General features: G+C 36.5%; 1 protein-coding gene across 5 annotated transcripts in view; it reads right to left on the reverse strand.

Moving 5' to 3' along the window:
• Positions 1 to 6,780: 6,780 nt before the first annotated feature.
• LOC127433128 (RNA-binding protein Musashi homolog 2-like) overlaps positions 6,781 to 16,713 on the reverse strand; it is a 266,122-nt gene continuing 256,189 nt past the window's right edge. For all 5 annotated transcript variants that reach the window (XM_051684798.1, XM_051684802.1, XM_051684800.1 and 2 more), the window contains 2 exons: positions 9,808 to 9,884; positions 6,781 to 8,784 (listed from right to left, as the gene is read on the reverse strand). In XM_051684798.1, coding sequence (XP_051540758.1) covers positions 9,843 to 9,884 — 42 coding nt within the window. In that variant the 3' untranslated portion in view covers positions 6,781 to 8,784; positions 9,808 to 9,842. The remainder of the gene's footprint in view (positions 8,785 to 9,807; positions 9,885 to 16,713) is intronic.

Consider the following 16,713-nt stretch of genomic DNA (forward strand, 5'->3'; position numbering starts at 1 on the left):
AATCAAAAGAGAGTGTAATTAACCATGTTTTGAATGCCTGTCTCTGCAAAACGTTTGCTAAACACATTTTATTATCATTTAATGTAAGAATTTGACTCGTTAATGGATATTATTTAATAAAAGTAAATGTTTGTCACTGACTGTAAACCTCCCTACCCTGCGTGAAGTAACACGCACCTGCATCTCAACGAAATGGGAGTTGAAGATTTCTGCAGGAGTTTCCAAGTTAGATGTCCAATATAAAGTGTCATTCCGTTGCACTTTCCCCTGTTGAAATGTGGAAATTCAGACTCTCCGAGTTGAATGGAACACTTCATGAATCACAGCAACAACAATACAGAGCATCACGGCTTTCCTCACAAGAGCGAACATTCGGGGACACACACACCTGGTGCGTGTGGCAGTGGACTCAACACGCTGAAGCAACGCATATACAGCAGGTGAGTGTTTCAAACAGCTAGACCGAGCGCAGCTAAATGGAACACAATGCAGCGTCTTCAAACTGAACTTCAATTTAACATGCATATTAAAAATGCAATGGTTATGGCGTCTCCGGTTATTTGAAAATAGACGGTTCAGGCAGTCACTAAAAAAACTGGTGCATGCTTACTAAGATTACTACGGTAACCTGAAGGAAGAACAGACAGATGTGCGTTGGGCACATTCTTTCAGATTTGGACAGCGAATCTTCACAATGATAAAACATGATGCATTATATTTTTAATCTTTTGTACATTTTGTAACATATTATTTTATAACAGGCTATAATAAAGAATAAACGATACACTGGAACACCAAGGCACAATGCAGCAGCCATAGATGTTTGTCAGACATGTTATTATATATACAGATATGAACATGTAATCGCCCCTTGAGTACTCTACAAGTACTCGAGTAGACAAAATGACCAAAATGCCCATCCCTACTACGTATATTGTCCACAGTATGGACATTTTCTGTATGAATGGAATATTAGTATGACCTACTATATTTGCCGAACTGTGCAGTAGTATGCCAGGGGTTTTCAAAATGTTTGATGCTAAGGACCCCCATATACAGTATGTTGATACTTTTGTAAGGGACCCCCTTCCTAAAATACATATAAAGGCAGCTTTAAATATACATATACATTCATAAATAATTTTTTAACTTTGTGAGAAGAATAGTAGGCCTAAGTGTGATATTATAAAGACAACATGTAGTGAAATTAAATAATTGGCTTTTATATTGTCATTTATTGTCCCGGCTCAACTGGGCCTGTGTGGAGTTTGCATGTTCTCCCTGTGTTTGTGTGGGTTTCCTCTGGGTGTTCCAGTTTCCCGCAGGCTAAGTTAATTGGAGACCCCAAATTGCCCGTAGGTGTGAGTGAGAGTGTGAATGTGTATGTCTGTGTCTGTGTTGCCCTGTGATGGAATGGCCACCTGTCCAGGGTGTTTCCCTGCCTTCAGCATGAGACAGCTGGGATAGGCTCCAGCACTACCCACAACCCTACATAGGACAAGCTGCTATAGAAGATGAATGGATGATTAAAATATCTGTAAAATGTTATCTGTAAAAAATTATGTATATCTAGACTGCGCGTTTGTGTTTGCGTACCTGTGTAGAGTATGTTTCTGGGCTGGCTGTACGTGAGCGGCTCTGATGAGGTTGGTCTGTCCATGCACTCTGCTTTCTTATTTACCTTAATGTATTCCTAAACATAGACCTGACACACTCACCCTTATCAAACATATCGTTATTTGCTAATTAAGCCTGAGCTTCAGACGGATGCTTAATTACTGTTAACGAGAGCTGAGTAGCTGTGCAGTCTGCACACCTCCCACGCATCTTTACTGCGGGTAATGCTCATAAACACACCATGGCCACAGCTGATCCAACTGTAAAGTGCATCATAAATATTCATGCTAAATTGGACACGCCTCTCAAGCATTTTAAAGACGAGCTCTTGGCAGGCCACCGCAACTTGACGCTGGCAGACCTTGGCCCTGCTGCATATGTGCAGTTATTGTTGTGGAAGTTTATATGTGCTTTTCAGTGCAGTCACAACAGGACCAGGACACCTGTCAAGACATACTGGGCTGTGACAGAAAACCAATCTCATAATACACTTATGACACTTGCATATGCAAATCACAGCACTGTGGGCTAGTGGAGAATATCTCACCATGAGCTCAGTTTTAGAAAACAATTTTTTTCTTTTTTTTCAGTTTCTGACCAAATACAGTAGTTCAGTTATTATCACTACAGTAAAACTATGGCATTAGCCACCACAGTCAAAAATAAATGAATCTTAATGACATAGATTCTAAAAGCTTTTTGCACTGTTTGAAAGAGATGCCATAATAATTTCTGAATTTAAAGTAGTAACTATAACTGTATGATGGTATTTTTTTTTTTTTTTTATACTTTTCCCATGGTACATTTTTGTAAGGGTTGCACTATAGTTCCCCTCAAATCCTGCTGACATCTGAAACTTCTATTCTAGATCATATTGATTAAAATCACAGTAGTTAATTCATGTGGAATTGTTTTTCACAGTATGCATCATATGGCCAATATATTCCTATAAATTAGATTGTGGGATGGGAAAGTCATTAAATTCCGGTTATGAATATCATCTAAATTCTATGTAGAGTATTTTAGTATCCTTACAAACACAATTAATGCACTGGAGATTAACATTTTTTGCTTACTTTGTATTATAAAAATAACTGGGTATCATAAAAAAAAAACAACATTAGCACACATGATGCAAAAACAATATTCTGTTTACATCGGAGCGATGGTATTTGCTTTCTCATTTTTGAGATTACATCTCATTAACCCCCTATTGCACTTTGAAATATATTATTAAACAGTACAGTAATAGAGATATCATAGCAGGATGAATAATCTGTATCTCTGATGGAATAATATATTTAACTTGTCACCTTGCCTAAATGAATAATTCTATAGGCTTGCTTGTGCAACATCTATAGTTAATAATGTTCAGCTATTTTGGTAAAGTGTGACTCAACAAAGATGAACGTTTAATAAGGCCGCTTTGACAGCATATATATGAGAACCATGTATTTTTATCTATTGATCAGAGGAAATATTTCTGAAGTTAATAAAGATGTGTAGCATTAGGTTTTATATAACAGTGGATTATTTGCAGAGTTATAGTTCATTTTAAGCAAAATGTGAATTTCTATTATACTCCAGCAGCTAAGCACAGCTAAAGCTTTAATATCCATTTATGAAGATATTGATTTCATATTCACCAAAATTCATGAGGTAGAAAAGCCAAAATGAGCCAATTGAGAAAGAAAGTTAGCATGTGGGCTCATGTGTCTGAACAGCCACATTCAGTCTGTCTGTAAAATGTAAGAATACGGTGGATTTAAGATGCATTAAATGCAAAGCAACGTGGATTTAAACACAAGACAACAATTTAACATCTGAAGAGAAAAAAAAAGCAAAACAGCCGAGACCTCCCAGAGGAAAATTTTATTGCTCAGCGGTTGCTCTTTCAAAGCTCAGATTTATTGGAGATCTACAGTATGTTTCATTTAACTATCATCTTTGCCTTTGTTTCTCCTTGAAAAGAGACACAAATGAGACAATTGTTAACATATAGTAAAGTTTAGAGCTATAAAATCAATGTGTATAGCATAGCACAGATAATGTAGTCTAAGTCTTTTTGATTAAAGACATTATAATAGTTTGTGACTTTGTCTCTTCTGTAACAGAGTCATGAGATTACTGGATCCATTTCTCAGGAGAAAATCTGAGAAGCAAGAGACTTCAATCTGATCTCTGCTTAGTCTAATTGTTGTCTTAAGAGACTCATTTGCAGGCTTGGGATCAACGCCTTTTTCATGCATCAATAATCAGAAAATTTTCCAGATGATTATCGATCTATATTTGCAATTTTTTCAGAGATAATTAGGGATGCTCATTGCAAAATAGTCTTTGTCTCTTCATACATTCTCAACACAGTGTTAGTACAGTGTGAGTGGCAGGCTTCAGTGTAATTTCCTCTAACATGTTTCAGGAAAAGGGACTCTTCACCTTGTTAAGTGGCTGCACATCGCTGACTATGACCTTAGCTACACAATTGTACTACAGGATTTTCTCAAGTGTAGCACTGCTGATGAATCTTGTGATTTTATGCAGAAATTGTTCAACACTGGAAGATGGAACAGCATCCCCCCTTATGATGGTGACATTAGACATGGTCTCCAGAAAACGGTGTGCAAAGTCTTCTGAAGCTGAACTATCCCTTTAAACACCACAGTCTGAAAGTCCAGATCAGACCCTCATAGACCAGGGAGAACAGTGTCTTAATTGTAACTGAAAACAAAAGACTCAAAAATATGGAGGCAGTATGATGTGCGTGCTTAGTGTGTATCTGCAGACGTATTATTGATCAGTAACATCTTTGCAGTAAATGACCCATATTTAGGTTGATTTAGCATCTGCAGTCTGTTCTGAAACCCTGATAAATCCAGGGCTCCAACACCAATGATATGCTTTCAGGCAAGTTTGAACAGAAAGCAGAATGACATCTTTTAAAGAGATGGAAGAGCTGCTGGTACTGGCAGCACAAAGACAGCGGTCTAATTGAGACAAGGATGAGGCGGTCATGACAGAGACATGGGCCGCTTGGTGAGATTAGACAGCTGGACAGGCTCAGTGACGTCTACGTTATGAATCAGACCTGACAGGACAAAGCCAAATATAGTTACTGGTTTAAAATGCATGGCCACTCAAACTCCAGATAGCTGAAAGTGTTCACTGGCTGCTGTATGACCAAAACCACATCAATATTCATTTTTAAACACAAATCAGTGTTTGCAATCTTTGACTACAACAGATTAAAAAAAAAAATGTATGAAATTTGAACTAATAATTTTATATTTAAATATAGGCCTATATGTAATATATATATATATATATATATATATATATACATACATTTTAATATATTAGTATTTAAATTAAATGTCAAAGGTGGGGGTATTTCAGATAGATATTCTATGTATATTCATAGCTAGTTTGTTTATGCATGTAAAACTACCAGCTCAGATTTCTCATGTTTTGGGGTTTACAGTTGTTCTCAAATGAATTAATTTGGATGAAACTGGATAAATGTGATGCAAGTGATTTTCACAAGCTTAGGTTATTAAGTGGTATATGCATAGGTGAAGGGAACAGAAAGCATACTCAGGGAATTTTACTGAGCTAAACTGACATGTCACTACAGATCTTTTAAGGCTGTGAAACACAAACGACCAACATAATAAAGACGTTCAGTTGCCTGTTGACAATACAAACTTAAAATGTTACTTTCCAAATCTGGTTTGTGACATATCACAATCCATGTATTTCTTTTTTGAGTTTGATACTTTTTATAATTTTTTTAAAAAAAAATTTTTTAAGTAAGCTTAAGCAAGCAGTAAAAGAGGACCTGAAAGTTGTGTTCAGATCTTTGTCAGCTCCATTTGTCTCTTGTGATAAGATATAATTTTTGAGAAAACGTAAGTGTTCGAGAGACAAAGTCAAAACATTACACTGCTATACAATGCTGTCTGATATTCCAACATGGACTTTTAACAGCAGCCGAACAAAGTCCCAGTTTCTCTTTCTGTAAACCTAACAATCTATTTAAATTATCTCTGTCTATATATACACTACCGGTCAAAAGTTTTGAAACACTTACTCATTCTTTATTATCATTTTTTTTTCACATTTAGAATAATAGTAAAGTCTTCAAAACTATGGAATAACATAAATGGAACTATGGGAATTATGTTGTGACTAAACAAAATCCAAAATAAATCAAAACTGTTTTATATTTTAGCATCTTCATATTAGTCACCCTTTGCCTAGAATTTGCAGACATGTACTCTTGACATTTTCTTAACCAACTTCTTGAGGTATCACCCTGGGATGATTTTTAAACAGTATTGAAGGAGTTCCCATCTATGTTGGGCACTTATTGGCTGCTTTTCTTTATTATTTGGTCCAAGTCATCAATAAAAAAAATAATAAAAAAAATGTAATTAAATTTTAGTTTTATAATGAAATCAATTACTATGGTGGCACAATTATATTTTTGTCTACAAAACTAATTTCAAACATTTAAGCATACGCCTTCAGATCAAAAGATTTTTAAGATCATGAGAAACACTTCAGTCAAGTGTTTCAAAACTTTTGACCGGTAGTGTATATCTAATGCAGAGCAAAATATATAGTGTAAAAGAAAAACTGGTAATGACGAAAGCTGATGGATTCATCGTATTGAGAGCTTTGATTGGTCATTGCAGAGCGTTTTACTGATGAGACTTTAATGACTCCGCTAATTTAACTAAACTGTAAAACTGATACTTAGTATTTAATTTGTATACTTCATAATGAGACAGAATAGAAAAAACAGGCCAGGTCAGGTGTGACAAGCTCAATCCAGAGTCTGAACATTTACTGAAAATTCACAGTCTGTGAATCACAACATCCTATAAAATGGTTAAAATAAGATGCAGTTCTTCCGGGAATATTCTTTCAAACCTCTGCTAAATGACTCCAGGATTTCTGCTGCACTTACACTTAGAGTAGACTAAAAAAACCAAGATGAATAGAGAAACAGAGTCAAGTCGCTGGTTTAATGGATAACACTTTCTTGAATCTTATTTCAAGAAAAGAATGCACAGGGAGAGAATGAATAAATGGGTGAATGTGTGCAAATCTCAACTGAAGAATTACTTCATAATACCAAGAACCACAAAAAGAAATAAAAAATGTGTTGAAATCAGAGAACATTTTAATGTTTTATATTTCATTTTTGTTTACATTTGAACTTTACAATAGTTTTCTTCTATTCTGACCTTTTGTTCCTTTCATATGTTTAAATATTATTACTTGATTGGATCTGTATATCTTTTAGAGGCTTCAGCATTTAGCACGTGTGCCTCTGACCACCAGACTACATCAAATAAAACAGAATTCATGAAACAAAACAGTTTACACTGGCAGCAGGAAAAAAGACACATTTACATCAGAATATACATATCAGATCGTTAACATTAAAAATCAGCATTTTTTTTTTTTTTTTATGCATTTGACCTAAACCAGCTTTTAATCATACAAGAAATCAGAACAACAGTGCCAGGTTTTGGGCCAACATTTTTTCAGTGTCTTCAACTGGCTGTATATTAAAATATGTCAATATTTCAGATAAAAGGTTGGCTATATCCGTGAAATGAAATCTGACCACACAAGTAATAGATTGCTTTTCGTTTGGCTTTTTCTCAACCTGCATTCCGGACGCCAGCGGCAGAAAAATAAAAAGCAACATTCACTAAACAATATTTCATACGTCAGCTCTCCGTAAGGTCACTCATGACAGCTAGCATGTGCAAAGAGAAAACCTTCGTTCTTACATACACAGTGCAAAGCTTCCTTTGTACACTTATCTGCACATTTGTCTGTTTGCTCTCTGAATAAATTAAATCTCACAGGACTGAGGTATGATTCGTAAAAATGGTTGTTTCCTTCACTCAAAAGAGAAATAAAATGCTTTGTTCATGTACAGTCCACAACAGTTTCCAAAATCAAGAGGAACTTCCTCTAATAGACAACACTGACAACAACAGACAACATAGCAAGTTACTTTTTTTTTTTTTTCCGCAGGAGTATAAAAGTGTCAGAATGTGCAGAACACAGAAAAATTTAAGTCCTTTTGTTGATCACTACGCAGTGTGCTTTGAATGAGTGTTCTTTTTAAAACTCCACAGCAAACAATACAAAATTTGACGCAATCTGAAGCCCACTGCGAGTGGGGTCCTGTAGTCGTGTGTGTGAATATGCTGGTATTACGGCTGTAAAATGATTCAGCTTGTGTGTTTAGAGTAATTGAGAAATCATGTGTTACCAGAGTTCTGTTTATACCATAATTTTCTTTGATTATTTGCAACCTGAATTTTTTTTTATGACATACCATCAGAAAAATATGTTTGAACTGGTTATATGCTGTGAAAGATATTTACATTTACATTTTTTTCTCTTATATTTGAAATCACAATGTTTTCATTTGAAAAAATGTTACAGTATACATATTTCCCTAAACGACAACAACAACGACACGGATATATATACGTATATAGGTATATAAAAAGGACCATAAAAATATTGGAGTCCTCTCCCTCTGTATTGCCCAAAAATAGGTCATTATGATCAACAATGAGACTTCACAAGAATTAAAAACAGCTACTAAGACAGTCTTTTTTTTTTTTTTTTTTTTTATATGGATGAACGGCATGGTTTCTTCTTTCAGAGCTGTGTCTGTCCATGTGTGCAAAAAAATGACAATGTTAAATCTGATTCTCAAATCAACTGGCACTGAAAGTGAATCCAACAAGATTTGCAAACACTTTTGAACTAAAAACACACAACAAAACCCCTTTTGACTCATAAAAGAATCCTAAAATAATTGCAACTGAACAATAGAATTGCTTCACTCATCAAAGTATGTTTCTCAACTAAAATCTAAAGTAATTTCAAAAAGCGTACAGAAAGAAGAAAGAATGAGAAATGGGGAGGAGTCCTTCAGTGACAGGAGGGTGGGATTACGGTTACAGCAGAGTGATGTTTTCTGACGATCTTGAGTTTTCCTTCTTATTTATTTGGTTCCATCCCTTTGTCTCTTTTCACCAATCAGAGCCTGTAGTACTTGAAATCTTATGACATCAACTGTACACAAACCAATCAGAGACTCCGGCCATTTTCCCAGGGCCTCCTGACAAACTGTGGCGAATCAGAGTGGAGATGAAGATCGTTAGAGAACAGAAGCCAATACACACTTCTGGATCATTTAATATCAGCTACATGACAGCTTGAACTATTAGAGAATTTCTGTTGAATTTCCATCAAATGTATTGCTCTGCAAAACCCCCAGACAAAGTGCATTACCAGCACAGATGGGTCTGTATTCAGATCGAGAGGCAATATGGCAAAAATCATGTCATAAACGAATGCAGTTGCAATGTATATTCAGACAAGAACAGCTGGTGATTTGGTTGATTATCAGCAGATCTGTTTATGGCATTATTGTACGTATGCTTCAGACTTTGGTTACAGCTGACTATATTTCTGTTATTGAAGGAACAGTTCACCTAAAAATTCGAATTCTTGCATCATAGTTTTATACCTTCAATTTTTCAAATATTATTATTTTTTGGACCAGGTTTGACATCAGTGTTGCCAAAAGGCTCGTAAACGTTCACAATGTGCCACATTGGAATATGTGAAAAAGCGAACGGATTTTGAAAGCTATGGCAGAGTGCAAGATTTTCAGTGAATATATTTCACACATTTCAGTCTGTTCATCAGACAAAGCTATCGTGTGGCTTCATAAGACTTGGAATATAGCACACAAGTCATATAGCCCACTTTTATGGTGCTTGTATTGTTCTTTTTGGAGCTTTAAAAAAGCCCCTGGTCACTGTATGATTTTTTTTTTTTTGGATGGAAAAGAGTGTTCCAGATATTCTGTAGAACATTTCCTTTGGTGTTCCATGGAAGAACACAAGTCATCCGTGTATGGAACGAGACTCTTACTTACGCTTACTAGTACAACAAACAGCAACTTAATGCTGTAGTGAATGTTGCAAAAAAAAACAAAAAAAAAAAAAACAAGTTTTACTATTTAGCTGAATTAGAGGATGAAAATAACAATGTGAATAACTAAATTAAATGGAAAAATGTTTTCAGAAGGGATTTAGAGTGAAAAACATTCTTTAAAAACAGACAAAATGAAAGACACAATACCTCCAATGAGATGGTGCTGCACCTCCAGTTAGCGTTCAGTGGTATCCATTTGTAAATGCTGTGGCAATCAAAGGGCCCTGAAAACACAAAGATAATGTGTGTAAGCCAGCGTTCATTTGATCAACAGAATCATTCAAGCAGCATGCAATTCACTTTTCTCTTTTAAGAACAGATTGAGGTCCATTATTCTCGTTTACAAAACAAAGAACATTGTGAATGACGAAATTCATTTTTGTCTGAAAAGCAAATGATATTGGGAAAAAAAAAGCCAATGAAATTTGTGATCTAACCAATATCATGGGGAGAGATTATGACAGTAGACCACCCTGCTGAAAAGCTAAGGATCAACATATGTTGTGTTTTGGATGCTGATGTGCTGGTTTGTTACCAACTAGTTTCTGCTCAGACGGCATGCCCACGGACTACCCACAGTGGTCCTGTCTCATGCGTTTATAAGAATGTAATTTCTTTTTTTTAAAGCAACGGTCAAAGATGTCCACCTGACCCGTGTTTACATCAAAGATCAATTGATAAACATTGCCGACACACACAAAAACATGTTCAGTGTAAAAAGCCCCTTAGTTATCCGTTCACATGCGTTGTTTTTTATTCATTACAAACATGAACCCGACTCAAACCCGAAGTTATATTAACCCGAACCCAGCCGGGCTCAGGCCAGGCAGCAGACCTCTAGCTTTTACTAGTCTGACAACAGTTTTGAGGGAAAATTAATCGCTGGGTTTGCCAGAGTTTGCAAGGTTTGTGGCAAACTATGAAAAACTGTTATTATTGTGACATAATCAGTACTTATTTCTTTTAGATGGACAGAAATTCTAAACAGACTGCTCTGCAATTATTTTAATAAATTATTTAAACTCTGATCTCTGATTGTAGCATGTTTTCAGATTTACCCACCTCTGAACATCACGTAGAAACAAAACCAATTGTGTTTGGTCACTTTAAATATCAGTCAGATGGTCTCTTCCTATTTAATGCCTGGTTTATTCATAACGTGTCCCTTTGTTCGTGCACACAAAGTGATGTCATCGAGGCTTCGCTAGGCTCCATTTCACGCGGTCATGCACATGCCAATTGTTTTTTTTGTTTTTTTTACTTTTAACGAAGTGCTTCAATCCCACTGGATGAATCCAAGAACAGGGGCAGGGCAGGTGTGCCTACACTTTTGAGCCAGAGTAAAACTACTGCAAACAGTATTAAAATGACAATTTGTTTCACTGAAATTACCTGTTGCATCTCCTCAGTCTTTGTTTAGAATGTTAAGTAAGCCTGTTTATCCACTACCTTTTGCATACTGAATAAAAAGGTCTAAACAACACATTAAAGTTTAGCTTCAGTAATCTATAATTAAACAGCTCTTGTTTATTTTGTGCTGTGTAAAATAAGAGCATTTTTATTAGTGTGTTTGAATGTAATTGGAGTTCAGACAATTATCTTAAATGTAAAAGTCATCATCCTGACTAGGCTCTGAATATAAAACACTGTAAACTTAAGCGCATGAGTTTTGAAATAGACAGACTGGTTTTTAAGTGTTTTTGATAAGTTCCCTTATTGTATATTACCAGCGAACATGAAGTATTAATATTATACCTGGCTAGGTAAATGTAAAGTTCAGCAAAGCACTTTTTCACTGCGGTTTCTTGCTAGATTATTTGCTATTTTCTCTGTACTGGCATCTATAGTTTGAAGAGTGCAACCACAGTACACATCAAGTACAAATGCCTCTGGTCATCGAGAGCTGTATGCGAAGGAGATGATGTGGTGCCAGGCAAAACTATAGATAAGGCTCAAGTGGGTGGTTCTTGGCCAGAATAATCTGCAAAGTGGACCAGATTTATGCTGATAGTCAAAAGTCTGCATGAGACTAGTCCTCAGCAGACTGCTTTATTAGCAAAACTTCATGGTCAACCAGTTTCACCAGACAGACATTGCAAGTCCACTGGTTAACAGACCAGCACTAACCAGCCTTGACCAGCATGGAGAAAGTTCATTAAAGAATCTAGTTAAGTCATAAGTCACAATAATGGATTTGTGCTCTCCAGTTGTCATCAAGAGGTTCATAAATTTGTAAAATCTGTTTTAGGAACTGAATGTTTTGGGCTTTTGAGCTCAATGTGGCCAAAGATCTGTACTCCATAAAGATGAACCATGTGCATGAAAAAATCTTTAGAAGTCTGTTTGCTCCTGTTTAACAGAACACTTTCATTCATGCTACCAGGAATTAAACCAATACAGCCACAATCCACACCAAAGCAACTTGAAGGCCTTCAAAAGTAAGGAAAGTGTAGTAGAAAAAAAGGGTTTTTGCCTGATCCCTCTTCTGTGAAGCTTATCAGTCTTAAATACATAAATCCTGCCCATTGTCTGACTGCATTTGTGAACTCGCAAACCCATACGGCTGATTTAGAGGGCAAAACTGCAAACTGTCAACAAGCTTTTTGGGGAAACACAGCTGCTTATCTGGCCTGTCATCGGCCTATTGTGTGCATGGCAGGAGCGGATCTGTCTAATCCATATGAATAAATCAAAGTCAGTCTCGCACCAGGCGCTTTAGAGGACAGGAAGGAAAGGCTTTCTTAAGTTTATATTGGCTTTTCTTCCATGTTTCCTCATTTAAGTAGTGTTGGTATGAAAACTTTATTTCATCTTAGACGTGTGTTGATACTTCAAGACAAGTTTGAGATAGGGAGAGTGAAAGAGAAGGGGATCTAGTAGGAGGTGAACTGGTGACACGTGTCAGAAAAATAAATGGAGACGAACATTTTAGTTCTGCGTCATTTCCTGTGTTAATGTTCTGCACTGAGATATCAAGAGCTACACACACACACACACACATCTAGCAGTCCAGCTGAACTAACTCAAACTAAATTTAGATTTGATCACACAGGCACTCACACAGAAACACGCTAATGTCAGTGAATAAAGTTATGAATTCATGCACTGACATGTTTTATTTAGATGCCAGGAGGCAGTAATGAAGTTTAAAAATCAGGTTTTTGCTCACTTCAGTTTCTAAACAGCAGTTAATATTTCTGCCTTCACTGAATAGCTTTGTGTCTTTATGCAAAACAAACTGGAGCAGTTGTTTAAAACTATTTAATATTGCCATTTAACGGACGTTTTGTCATTTTAAATGACAATGTACAATTATTAAAGTAACAATTTCCCATTGAGCAACCTGGGGAAAGGTACAATGTGGTCTTGAAGGGGTCTTCAAGACCACAAGGACTTGTTAAGGGCACAATGTGGTAAGTCAATGGATCATCTCTTGTGGATCTGGACCTGCAACATTTCAGTTATCAGCCCATATTGTGGTTGGTGACGAGACATGCAAAACCCATGTTTGATGTCAAATCTGGGACACGACATCAGTTATCATTATGCAGAAGTGCAAATCAGATTTAAAAGCTACACTACGACTTAAATATGTTATTAAGTGTCTTTTAATAGACTTTAAATATAACCCAAGTTGTTGGACTACTTTTAATTAAACTTTTTTTCTTCTTTTGTCCTTTTAGGAGCTTGAGAGCCCCTGAAAAATGTATGCATTGTATTTGACTCAAATTTCTCCTTTTGTGTTCCAAAAGTCACACCGATTTGGAACAACACGAGGGTGAGTAAAAGATGACTTTATGATGATGCTCAAATACATTTTAATTTTTGGATGAACTGTTCCTTTAATCACTTACCTACCACCATATAAATCTCTAACACAGTTAAGCACACAGAAATATTCTGGTTTCAAAACTAGATCTGGGTTGAGTACAAATTTTAAGATGTTATTCATTACATATAAAGCACTACATGGTTTGGCAGCAGAATATTTAGCAGAACTTTTAAGACTTTACGGAACAGTTAGACCTCTTAAGCCCTGTACACACATGTAGCGACTTTATCGCTTGATGTCGCTAGTCTCAGTACTGTGAAGTCTCTCGTGGGCGTTCCTACAGCTGTCGCTCTAACGTTATTGGTGGGCTGCACGTCTGGCCATATCTTTAGACAATTTGATCACAGATTAGACATTTTGCTAGTAAAAATATGATTTCACTCTAATTTTACAAGGATTCAGTTTTCTTGTCCCTAAAAATTCACATTCTGCAGGGGAGATGCTCAATGCATCATATCATTAACAGTGTTGGGGGTAACGCGATAAAAGTAATGCGTTACATAATCAGATTACTTTTTCAGTAACGAGTAAAGTAACGCAATATTTTTTATTTTAGACCATAATATCTGAGGTACTTTTTAAATAAACACAACGCTTTTTTACACCTCTACTGTCCCTGTATTGTGAGAAATCGGGAGTAAAAGTGTGCAGACTTCAGGGAGGAGACGTAGTGCATGATTGGCATTGTTGTTCTATAGAGACTACTTAGCAGAAAGAGACGAGTCACTTCTATTTAAATGAATGGGAGAAACTGGAACGCCCAACCAAGAAGCTCTAGCACCCAACAGTCAATGGATGTAGAAGGATGTCCCGCCTTGCAGGTAAAAGAGCCAATCACCTTTTAGATACAGACATCGTCTGTCAATCAACTCGCTAACGTGCATGTGCATTTCGTGTTTTAGAGTAATATGAGGTCAACATTCGGTTGAGTGAAACGCAGTTGATTCATGTGTAAATAAACACTGCATTAAAAAAATCAGTAAATGCGTTTAGGCAGAGGGATTATAAGACTAGTCTTCCACTGGCCACAACATGATACAAAGGGTGAATTACTCGCTCAATTCAAGGACTTATGCAGCCAAACTGCTCCGTGTTAGAGCTCCTTGTAACTGGGAGAATGGGATGAGAAAAGCTGGATCAGTGACTCCAAGCAACGTTCTACATCGATTGTGTACGCAGAGAAAATGCCTTAGTTTCTAAAAAGATTCCAATTTTTTGTTTAATCCACCTTTTTCCTACGTCCTGTGATGCTTAGCGAGAAATATGGGAGTTACTTCCGCTGTCAAATTAACACAGCTTTTATTGCGCCGTATGTTCATTCATTCTTTATTTGTGGTTTTGGGACTTTGAGGAGAGTGTGTATGATTTTGTATGGACATACATCAATAACTATATCAGTGTGTTACTGAACGTTAATAAACTGCAAAAAAGTCAAAGACAAAGAAAGCGCAAACTAAACCGGTGCGCTGTTTCTCCCAGATGCAGATGAGATTTAATCTAAGCACAAACGCAACATTTCGAGCAAAATTATTGGTTGTTTTAGTGGAGTACCTGTGTTAGTTCAGCTTCAGATGTGTGTGCTTGTCATCTTTTCACCCTGCATGTTCAAATCAGACAGACACACTGAGGAAGAGCCGTGAAGTTCTCATACTTGGGTATGTAATCACTTTTTCAAGTTTTCCCAATCGGACGATTATTTCCTTTTAAATCCGCACATAAGTTTAAACATTTGTTCGCCAGTTGATTGACTGGTGAGAGGTGGTGCTTCGCTGCTGTCCAGGACGCATTTAAATCTCAAATGCGATGTGGTTTTTGACTACCTCTGTATGTGTTTTTTATGATCCAATCACAAAACATTTTGCACCCCGTTTACAACTATATTTAGCGCTAACCTTTGCGATCAGATCATCCAAAACACGTATTATTAACAGCTGTAAACAGGGTCTTAAAATGACTGCAGCCAGAGCTAGGGAATGCTGTAGAACAACTTCTGGTGGAAGTCCCACCCACACTTGTTTCCCCAGTAAGACCCCCAGGAAAAAGGTGGATAATAAACAAGTAGTTTGATTCATGAAACAAACTATTTATGACATTTTGGTAGCATTAAAAATGATTCCATTCAAGTTGTATCAACGTGCGCCTTTGAAGTTGTGGCATCTGTAAACTCAAAACAAGCGTGCACTGAGATAAGTGAAAAATATTTATTTATTTATTTATCAGACTTATTCCTTGAACATGATAGACTGGCATTCCCCACTGAATTTTATCCTGACTTTTGAAAAACATCTGAAATTGACATATATGATGAAGGTTCAAGTGTTAGACTTTGCTGCTTTAGGTAAGACAGTGGTTATTCTTCATTACTCATATTGGCTGTCATGTTGATGGATTATTGATTCTTTATTATAAATATGATGTGAAGACCTACTTTCTAAATACCTGTTTGTTTACTATGTTGTTTTGACATGAGTGTTGTACAGTAGCTAGCATGACCTATAATGTCTCTTGTATGGAATGCATTGCAGAAGAAAAAGTGGCTGTGAAAGTAACACTTTACTTTCCATAAAAAATAACTTTTTAATGAAGTAACTTTAAGGATTAACGCAATATTCTAACGAGTTACTTTTAAAAGTAACGTTACCCAACACTGATCATTAATAAGATGAACGATCTATCAATGTACGAATCAAGCTCACTCAGACTGCCAACATTTTCTTTTCCATGCATCGTTTTTCTTTTTTTTTTTATCCATGCATGTGGTTACAGACGAAACTTCTCTGTCTTGCCTGCATTTGACTCTAGTATCTCAAACTAAACGGGTGACTTATGCTCCTGACACCCTCTTCACTCCTTTTGTTTGTCGCTCCTGAAAGTCGCTCCTTTTTGCATAAAGTTAAACTTTTCTCAACTTTGTCGTGTCGCTCGCCACGGCCACATCTACTCGCCGGAAGTCACCAGCTCTCGTTGAAAATGAATGAGATCTAGTCGCTGTCACTGGAAGTCTCTGCATGTGTGTACAGGGCTTTAGATCTTCTTGTCATGAACTGTTGGCTGTATGCCAAACAAAAGGTGATAGAGCTTTTGTAGTGAAGGCCCCTCGATTATGGAACAGCCTGCCCTGGGATATTAGATCTGCTGAATCTGTGTCTGTTTTTAAGTCTCATTTAATAACTCATTTGTACAGACTTGCTTTTACTACTATTTGAATTTTAGTTTTTACC

Source organism: Myxocyprinus asiaticus, chromosome 42 (assembly GCF_019703515.2).
Source record: "Myxocyprinus asiaticus isolate MX2 ecotype Aquarium Trade chromosome 42, UBuf_Myxa_2, whole genome shotgun sequence".
Lineage (NCBI taxonomy): Eukaryota > Metazoa > Chordata > Actinopteri > Cypriniformes > Catostomidae > Myxocyprinus > Myxocyprinus asiaticus.